We start from the raw sequence: 9946 nt of genomic DNA on the forward strand, positions 1-9946 counted from the left end.
AAAAATTTGAGCCAAACCAGTAGGAATTTCTTCCCATAGATTTTTCAGTCTTATGAAAATACTATCAAAGAGAATTAAACCTACGCATTCGGCTTGCATAAAATTGCTCGGCACATTTAGCTTGCTTGATTCGCTTTCTTCAAAAAGCAAACGATTCTCCGGAAATGGGCTGCTACACTCTGGTATTTTGCTAGTCTTTTTAGCAGTTTGCGGAAAATTCAGGTACATGTTCAACAGCAAGGCAAATAGTATCCAGATCTTGTAATAGAACATCACAAAAGCTTGTGCTGCAGCATCACAACCAGCGGTGGCGCAGCCTGCAGAATCAGAAAACGGTTCACAAAAATTCAAAAAAAAAAAGTTCACCAAGCCTATTTACCATATAAGTCTTATTTATAACAACCACTTAACCTTTTGGTGCTTCACACAGGACTAGTCACCCAAACAACACGGTTCGCTGTCAGGGACTGGGTAAAACGAAGATGAAACACACCGCCTATTTACACACCCATCACTTATTCATCGCTGACAGTCATATGTTTCACTATTCATCACTCAACCAGAACAGGCACCAACTTATTCATCGCTGACAGTCATATGTCTTACTATTCATCACTCAACCAGAACAGGCACCATACTATAGAACCCTAAGGTTGGTAAGGAAGGCCGCGCAAAAATCCAGGAAGAGGAGCTGAGGTCCAGTAACTCTCTGCATATCTAGCAGGTACTTGTCATCCTTGGTCTTGTAAAGCTGAAGAAAAAACAAATACATAAATTCAGAGGCAAATAGAGAGCATATACAGCACCATGCCGGCGAACTGTAACATCTGAAGTATACAGGCAGTAACGAATAATATCACACTAGGTTAACGATAGATGTATGACCAACCAATACTGTGCAGCACTAAAACTTGTGAAGTTCGTTTTATCAATATGGAAACAGCAGATACATGCTGATGCAGGATATACTGGTTACAAAGCAGACACATGCAGACAATACTTTGTACTCCCTCCGTCCGGAAATACTTGTCATCAAACTGAATAAAAGGGGATGTATCTAGATGTATTTTAGTTATAGATACATCTCTTTTTATCCATTTTGATGACAAGTATTTTCGGACGAAGGGAGTAACAATTACGAAGCAAATATATTGGCCAGCCTTTGGTTCAGAAAAAACGTTATTTTATCTAGTGATCCGACTGCGAAGGTGACATTGAGTAGAAAATCCATATTTCTGTTATTGCAAAAGGAATACAGTAGTATTAGAAGGTGAGATTGCACACCTGGATTTCAAACTTGATCACGGCAGGTAGCCTCCCATTAGCATCGCCGTTATCCATGATGGTAGAGTCATCAACAAAGCTGTGGTTGGCATCTAACATATCACTGACCTGAGGGAACCCAGGGCACCACCTGCATTTCATGTTGTAGTGTCCATTCTTCTTCCAGCAGACATTTAATTCTTGAAGTGCCTTTAGAACCTCGATCATTATCTCACGAGGTTGAGCTCGAGACTGGTGGATAAGTGATGCATTAGCTTAACAGCTGAATGTGCAAAACAAAGCAAAGTAAAGTGGATAATGTGCAAGACCTGGAGCCCAAGAGCCCATTTTCTTTCAACGGGATAATATGGCCGCAAGCCACTGCCTTGAGAATCATTGCTTGCTGGAAGATACTGCCTGGTACTTGGGCTTGCTGATTCCGATGAAGTAAACTGATTAAAACTCCTACCCTGGAGAACCATCCATTCAGAAAGTTAATAGTGCTTAAACCTTATGAATTAAACAAGTCACAGATGATGCAAATGTGAACTAACCATTGATTGTAGATAGTCAGCCCCCAAATAGCCACTAGTGGCCCGGAACCGATTGTCCAAGAGTAAGTAATATGCAACAGTTGCCTGGAAACATTGTCTAAAGTCAATTATGAAATAACTGAATGGAATGAAGCACTGACTTTTGTTTGCATATACCTCATTTTGCAGCCTATTGCACAATGATTCACACACATGGTCTTTATCATATCCCAGGTTGACAATCTCTTTAAGTGTATCTTCATCAATCTTCAGAAATGAACATAGAGCAAATCAGCATACATTGACGTAGAAATAGCATTTTAAAGCTTGCTAGTAAAATATATTTTTTATAAATAAAAGCGGCATTGCAAGGAGACTTAACGTACTAGGTGCTACCTTTTCATCTCGTTGGGATAGATTACTAGTAGTAAGGAATTACTCCCTTCACTTCATATTATTACATGATGTTTAACTTTCATAATCTTTCCCCTTCTCATAAATCTTTGAGCCACAGCTGCTGGATAGTTTTGTTGTTTGACTAGTTTTTTCCCAAGTAACCAGCAGGAGCAGTGCCTTTCACTTAAGCAGTATAGTTTTTTTTTACAATTATGTACATGGCCAAGAGGACGGCATGTGGACTACTCGCAAATAAAAGGTTAGAAGAGCTATGAAGGTGGATATCTGAGAACGGAGCATCGCTCTGTTGGCAAGGCATGCGGTATCCAGCCAGCCCACCCGCGTCCGAATCTCGACTCAACAGGGTGTCAAGGTTGTTTCTTGTATTAAAAATACCACCAAGGGCTAGTCCTAACTGATCTTGTTTTAGAGAACCGAGCAGTGCTCGGTTGGCTAGAGCACAGGCCCGTGAGCTCGTCCACTAGAGTTCGAGGGGCAGCCTCCGCATGATGCCTCATTTCTACCTAACAAAGTACCGTCAAGGGAGGAAAACTTCCCGCTTTAACCACGTTTATGAAGGTGGATATCCACTTGAAAAGTTGCCTACTCAGACTCTCGGCGTTCTCTTCTTAATACGAAATGACCATGCACTTTGGTGCATGTTTGAGAAAAAAGAATCTTTGAGCCACAACTTGACCATATATTTCTATAATATTGTGTTTGCAAATATTATATGAAGATTATGCCCATAAAAGATAACATTTCATGACAAAAGTATCGATGTTACTTTTCCTATGATCCATCCAAGATCCTGTATATATTAGTCGATAAAGGTTGAGAAGTTTTACTGTGCACATAAGATAGTCACTTGAAATGTGAAATAGATGGGTACCATTTTGGCTTGCTGCGCTGTGTCTGGTGGAGGCACTGCCAGGTAGCGAGGAAGGCGATTCTGAAACCATGGGTGTTCTCGAATTTCACGAATTGTGATTCTCTTCATAGGATCAACAACAAGCATTCTTGGGATCAAATCCCTTGCAAGAGCAGATAAATGACTTGGAAGGATATAGATGCCTCCCTGGAACACCAAACAAGGGGGCATCAAATCTCCAGATAAAAAATGAATGCTAAAGTTCAACTAATCTACATGACCGTTTTTTGATTTTCAGAACAAAAGGTATACACTTGTCAGGTCCAACTTAATCTACATGTGTTCTGTCTCACCTTTATCTTTTTGAACAGTTTGGGAATATTGTCATCATCAAATGGAAGAGTGCCACAAAGAAGAGCATAAAGTATCACCCCACAGCTCCAAACATCAACCTCAGGTCCAGCGTATAATTTACCTGAGATAACCTGCACAGAAACACTCACTAAGCTATTAACGCAAACAATGCGTGTCAGGAAGCACAAGGATAAAGACTCAAGTAAGACAAATTAGTGAATACCTCTGGTGCAGCATAGTTTGGACTCCCGCAGCTAGTCTTCAGAAAATGGCCATCATGCATGACATTACTTAACCCAAAGTCGGCAAGTTTCACATTATATTTGGAATCAAGTAACAGGTTTTCTGGCTTTAGATCACGATGAGCAACCATGTTTCTGTGGCAGTATTCAACACCAGATATAATCTGTGCAAGAAAATTTAAATAAAAAAAGTATTGAGACAAAACCTGAATATGCATCCAGTGATCAGAAAGAATCCTTCAAATTACATATTCGCCTACAGAAGGATATACCATCTCTTTATGTTTTAAAGCACAATTTGATTTAAGTACCGAGACTAAGACAATCAAGGCATAGAGAAGAGGATGCCATTTAAACAAAAAATGATTTAACTAGTGATACTAAGATAACCAAGGCATCAAAAGAACAAGACACCAGAGTGATACTAAAACAATAGACGCATCACGAAGACGTTAACTTTTTTATCAGTTCAACCCAAACGACAAAGCAATCACCTTGGAAAGCTTTCAACTCAATGTAGTACAGGTCATGAGCTAAAAATTAGATGAATGCAAACTGAGCAAATTGATCAGGATTTGCAGAGTCAGCACGTGAGGAATGTGGACACTGGACAATTGCCCAGCATATCCATACATTTCACGATCAAAATAAGAAGCTCAGCAAAGTTCGTATTGTTATGCCCAAAAAATGTGTTCCTACATGCCAAGAGCAGAAAAGGGAACCTGCTGGAAGATTCGACGAGCCTCATCTTCCTGTAACCGCCCTTTCTCAACAATGCAGTCGAATAGCTCACCATACTTGCAATATTCCATCACAACAAATATATCTGTAGGTGTGTAAATGACCTCATAAAGCCGGATGATATGAGGGTGAATGAACAACCTCAATATCTTGATCTCTCTCTTCGCTGGAAACAAGATATGAGAAAACAATAGAAGTAAAGCATTAGACATTCAGCCTGTGAAGAAATTCAAGCTGCAAATTTTACTAATTCACAGCAACAACACAAGGTGAACTTTCTTCTTTACGGAAGCCGGATGTATCCTAGACTAATGTACTTTATCTCTGACTAACTGATTAACTGGGAATGAGGAACACACTCACAAATCTGACCAACACTGGAAGCCAATAACTAGAAATCTTGAGCAAGCAAAGCCGAATGTATCCTAGACTAATGTACAAGGAGGCATACCTTTCTCTTCCATTTCCATAGTTCTCATTTGACGACGGTTCAGAATCTTTATAGCAACTTTGTGCCCTGTATGCTTATGCTCTGCAATCCTCACTTTTCCAAATGTGCCGATACCTAATGTTCTGCCCACATTGTAGTTCTTTAACGCTTCAGAATGCCCGCCTCCTCTAGTGTTCCCTTCCATTTTCACTATGTCAAAAAACAAGAGAAACGATATATGTGATTCAGCAAACAGTTTTATAGTTCAAACATATATGCACATTAGGCTAAAATTGAAACATTTCTAATCAGATTCCCTCTTCTAAGAGACCTTGAGCGTGACATGAGTAGGCTGGCCAAAACTATCACTGTGGACATGAGTGGCGAGGGCAAGTGCGGTTCAAAGGTCAACGAAATGGGTGAAGTTCCCTTCTCATATAGGGACAGACACATATTCAGTCGCTGAAGTGTGGTTCAGTAAGATGAGCAGCAACCAACAATGTCTAGTAGCGAGTAGGATCATAATTTTTTTTCTCGAATACGCACAAACATGCCGTTACATTTTGGATTACAATGCTTTGCACCCCACCTCCACCACCACCCTCACCTATAAAGTGGACTACTCACTCTGGACCCACCTTGTCAATGCCCCAAAGAAGGGGTCCAAATCTCCTTTTTTTTTCGAAAGAGGGTCCAAATCTCCTATTAATAGGCCCGCCTGCCTCCATACTTGACCCTCGGTGATCATCCTACTTATGACATGACATATCGATTTTTTTTTCGAAAAGGGGGTTTACCCCGGCCTCTGCATAATATATTTCCATAAAAAAGCTTGCATCTGCATGCGCAGCACGAACTGAGTAGGGGCTTGTTTGGATTACCGTTCTTCCTTTTAAATACACTTGTAAAGAATACACGTCTCTGCCCGCCGGTTCGCTTCCGTCCAGAAATGGCTCAGCGGCCGGTAAGATACACGAGTAAGTTAAACACCTCCGTATTGAATTACACCGATTCCAAGCACGGCCTAGAGGCCTTTCCTGATATGCATCAGGTCTGGATAGCAAACAATCATCATGTTGGTACTTTGGATGCCCCTGGTGCGAAGAGAGAGACCACACATGGAATCCCAGTGGGTTAACATGCAAAGTTTTCTTAAAATAGGATATGTTGGGTGAACATGCAACTGCGAGAGACATACTACAAGGAATGCAGTCATCCAGCAACTGAGCTGAAAAAACGGCAGAGATCAATAAATGGGAGGTTCTAGTGGGTATAGTACAACATAAATCTGTAGCGGTGCACATTAATAATAGCAGCGCTCTGCGCCGGCGCGCCGGCCCAATTTTTCGGCCGGTCAGCCCAGATCCGTCCGATTTGCACGCGCGCAACCGTCAGATCTCTCCTCCTCCTCCCCCGCATCCCATCTTCAACCTCCCGCACGGAAGAAAGGGAGAGGAAGGACCGAAGGAGGGCGCCGCCCCCGCACACGCTGCCCCCCTCGCCTCGCCTCGCCTCCTCATCTCCTCTCACCGCCGGTTGTCCCTCGTCGCCGACCCCCGCCGTCGGTCGCCGACGAGCTCCGTCATGGTCGGATACCCGCCAAGCTCTTGGCCAAGCGGTTGAAGCTCCCCGCCCCACGGTTGTAGCATCTGATGCGCCACCGCCACCCCGTCCATCCTTGCCGTCGAGCTCGTCGCAGGGTGCACGTTGCAGGCACCGCAGTCGTCTTCTTTCCTAAGTAAGCCAATTCCACATGTCGCCGTTGTAGCAAAACAGCCCGACGTTTGTAGCTTTTTAGAATCCCCGATGTAGCAAAAAAACAAGCGACTCCACTTCGCCCTGTACCACTCCCTTGATGTAGCAAAACAAATCGCAGGTTCTAGCTTCTATAGATGCTGATTCCAGCAATTCTGCTTGCTGGTTGAAACCTTTTTGTGCTGCCCCTTCCAGCAAAAACGATGACGACTACCCAGCTGCTCTCAACTGTCGCAACAAATACCGTGATTGGTTCCAGCAAAAAAAATCGATGGTTCCAGCAAAAAATCAGAAGGGGTGGTAGCAAAAATCAAAGACATTAGTAACAAATTTTTTGAGTGGTTCCAGCAAAAAAATGGATCGAAGCAAAATAGAATCATGCCTCGTTCACAAAAAAAGAGCTCCCGTGCCTGCAGCACATCGATGCGCCGTTCATGGATGTAGCAAAACAAAGCGTTAGTCGTAGCAAAAAAGCACGACGGAGATGCAGCAAAACATTGTCGTCTCCGTGTCATCGCGGGTCGCGACTCCGCTATGTCGCATGTAGCAAATTTTCTCGCCGGTGGTAGCAAAATTAAAATACGGTGGTAGCAAAAAATGCTCTTGTCCAGCAAATCAAAAAAATGATAGTAGCAAAAAATATGTCTGGTTGCAGCAAAAAAAGACACTGGTTCCAGCACAACAGAAAAGGAAGGAGTTGTAGCAAAACGGGGGGCGCGCCCATCAGTGATCTCCTGTTTTTTGGCGGCTGTGGAGGTGCTCGCAGCAACGGGGGGCCTGTAGTTGTTCTGCAGTGAAAAAGCTCACAGAACGTTGTGCGGATTCCATGGCTGATGTGTGAGAGAGAGAAAGACAGAGGGAAGGAGGCGAGTTTGAGGGGACGAAGTGTGCTCAGGAAGAGATAAGGATTGAGAGGTCAAAGCGATGTGCGGGTCCATACTAATAAAACGTGCGCGTGGGGAAGCCGCACGATCCCACTTAATCGGGCGTCGCGCGTGAGACCGGCCGAACGCTTCGGCCGGCGCTCCGGCCCCAAACATTTACCTTAATAATACTCCAATGAAATTAGGCCAACCATGAATCTACTAGTACTACAGTACTGCGCACACAATAATTACACGGAATCGTGTTGGTATCAGTATCAGAATCAGAATCAGAATCAGTGACTCTCCAGTAGTATCTTTTTGCCCTGGCAGTAAATTTGGGGAAAGTGAGATCGGCCGACCGATCAAGCAATAAACCAACCAACCGATCGGTCAATAATCAAGGTTTACCTTCCAGTAGGACGTGAATGTTGGTCCGGGCGGATCTGCGGTAAAGATCTCCGTTGGAGGGGAGAAACGAACAGGAAGAAGACTACTGCTGATTATGAGCCGCGCCCACCCGAAATTGCGACAAGCAGCACAGAAACTAAATTCCCCACTTCAACGGCGCAGCCAAAAGCCCAAAACCGTGGATTCACCTCGCCGTCCTCGCCAAACGGGCAAGCAGCACTCCCCCAGAATCAGAATTAGGAGCACGCGCGAACCACCCCAGCTCCCTACCAAGCCGCCAGGCCGGCGAGCTACTACTACCCAACCAAGCAACGACGGCGCAGAAACAGCAGACCCCGCCGAGAATTGCAGCCGAGAGAGAGCGTAAATCTACGAGATCAGCTAGGCGATTCCCTCACCTGGCCGAATCCCTCGGTCAACCGCTCGAATGGGTGGGGAGGCGACGAGAGCGGCCAGTGGAGGAGGCCTCGAGGGAGAGCAGGAGAGGTTTTGGGGGCGGTTGGTCCTTTTCTTCTCCGGGGGTGGGAGGGAGGGAGGGAGGCTTTAGGCGAGAGCCGCTAGCTTAAGCTTAGTTTAAGGCGAGCCGAGCCAGCGGGGGCGGCGTAACCGGGGAAAGATGAGCATCAGCATCAGCATCGCGCTTGCGTGTCGGCTCCCTCCCGCGCCCGCCGCTTGCTTCTCCTCCCCTGTCGTTTCCCCACGTCAGTTTTTCCTCCCCTCCGCTCTCGTGCTTCGTCGTCGCCTCGCGGAAAGGAAATTGGTTCGTCACCTCACCTCAACGTCCTCCGTCGCATGTAGTAGGATGGATTGATTTGGTGACGAGGCGCTGATGCGGTGCGGCGTTGGAGCCGTGCAACGTTGTTGCGTGGTGCGCGAAGAGGACGTTAGATCGGGTGCGCACGCTAGGCTCTTCTCCCTCGCCCGACTTTGTTTGCTTCGATGATTGTATATTAACCTGTCGCCATCCTGGTAGCACGTGTTTCCTGCTTACTTTCGGGTGCCACCGGCGAGCTATCGGTCTCTATCCTATGCTTAGCGACGGCGACACGGCGTGGCCCTCGCCGGCTTGAGCACGCTCGTTTTCTTATTCGCGCATAGGAGCCGGTCGACCGGCCCAATTTTCCATCGGCCGCCGTGCCAGCGTTGGATCCAGACGCCGTTGACCGTTAAATTTGGAAAGAAAGAAAAGGATAATCCTCTTTCCCTACCTCGATCGCTCGCGCACGACCCCCGCGACCTCCCACCACCTACACTTACAGCACGGTGCGTGCTCGCCGGTGTTGTTGACGGCGCCGCTCGTCAGATGCAACACATGTACCCGCTGGTCCGCCATAGGCAGCAAATTGCGGTGCCGTTCCAGCAAATCGAGCCGCCGGTGCAGCTTTCGCAGTGAGCTGTTGATGTGGCCGGTCGTTGTGGTAGCACCCGGTGGCAACGCTCCAGCATGTGATGTCGTGCACGCATCATCCGAGAGACACCATGGTAGCATCCAGTGAACACGGTTCCAGCATTTGGTGGCCGCAGATGTAGCACCTGGAACTCGCCGTGGTAGCATCTGGTGATCACGGTTCCAGCAATCCAGCAAAAAAACTCACAACTTCCTGAATTTTCTACTGACGTCGTCCACTGCGCGGATCACAACATCACCATGCTGATTGTAGCACTTGTTGTCAGCGGTCGCGACCGTCCACATCCATGGTTGTAGCAGTCGCCAGCAGTGGATGTCGTTGCCGCGCACTGAACGTAGCACGACTGCATGCCGGTTGTAGCGCCTCCGCGCGTCAGGCCCAGCTCCGCACACATGTGGTTGCAGCACCGCTGTTCCCCGGCTCCAACGGAGCCGATTCCAGCACATGTGCCTGTTGGTTCCAACACGACCGGTCGTCGGTTGTAGAACCGCGACACCGGTGGCAGCACACAACATCCACCATCGTGCGACGAGGCCGTGGTTGCAGCCACAAATGAGCGGCTAACACCGGCTCGCCGGCCTCGACGAGGAGGAGATTGGGGTGAGCACCCTTGAAATTTCGTGAGGGGTGGCCCAAGGAGGTGCTGTAACACACGGAGAAAGGGGCCGCAACTCGTCA

General features: G+C 46.6%; 1 protein-coding gene across 6 annotated transcripts in view; it reads right to left on the reverse strand.

Annotated features, from left to right (window-relative positions):
* Positions 1-374: 374 nt before the first annotated feature.
* LOC123092476 (serine/threonine protein kinase OSK4) overlaps positions 375-9946 on the reverse strand; it is a 12664-nt gene continuing 3092 nt past the window's right edge. Inside the window, exons 1-11 of one of the 6 annotated variants that reach the window (XM_044514260.1) lie at positions 6968-7496; positions 4852-5040; positions 4382-4566; positions 3641-3823; positions 3417-3548; positions 3085-3270; positions 1974-2063; positions 1818-1901; positions 1593-1733; positions 1285-1515; positions 375-751 (exon numbers count right to left, since the gene is read on the reverse strand). In XM_044514260.1, coding sequence (XP_044370195.1) covers positions 638-751; positions 1285-1515; positions 1593-1733; positions 1818-1901; positions 1974-2063; positions 3085-3270; positions 3417-3548; positions 3641-3823; positions 4382-4566; positions 4852-5040; positions 6968-7100 — 1668 coding nt within the window. In that variant the 5' untranslated portion in view covers positions 7101-7496 and the 3' untranslated portion in view covers positions 375-637. The other 5 variants (XM_044514262.1, XM_044514265.1, XM_044514259.1 and 2 more) reach the window with 5 other exon arrangements.

This window comes from Triticum aestivum, chromosome 4B (genome assembly GCF_018294505.1).
Source record: "Triticum aestivum cultivar Chinese Spring chromosome 4B, IWGSC CS RefSeq v2.1, whole genome shotgun sequence".
In the NCBI taxonomy this organism is placed as follows: Eukaryota; Viridiplantae; Streptophyta; class Magnoliopsida; order Poales; family Poaceae; genus Triticum; species Triticum aestivum.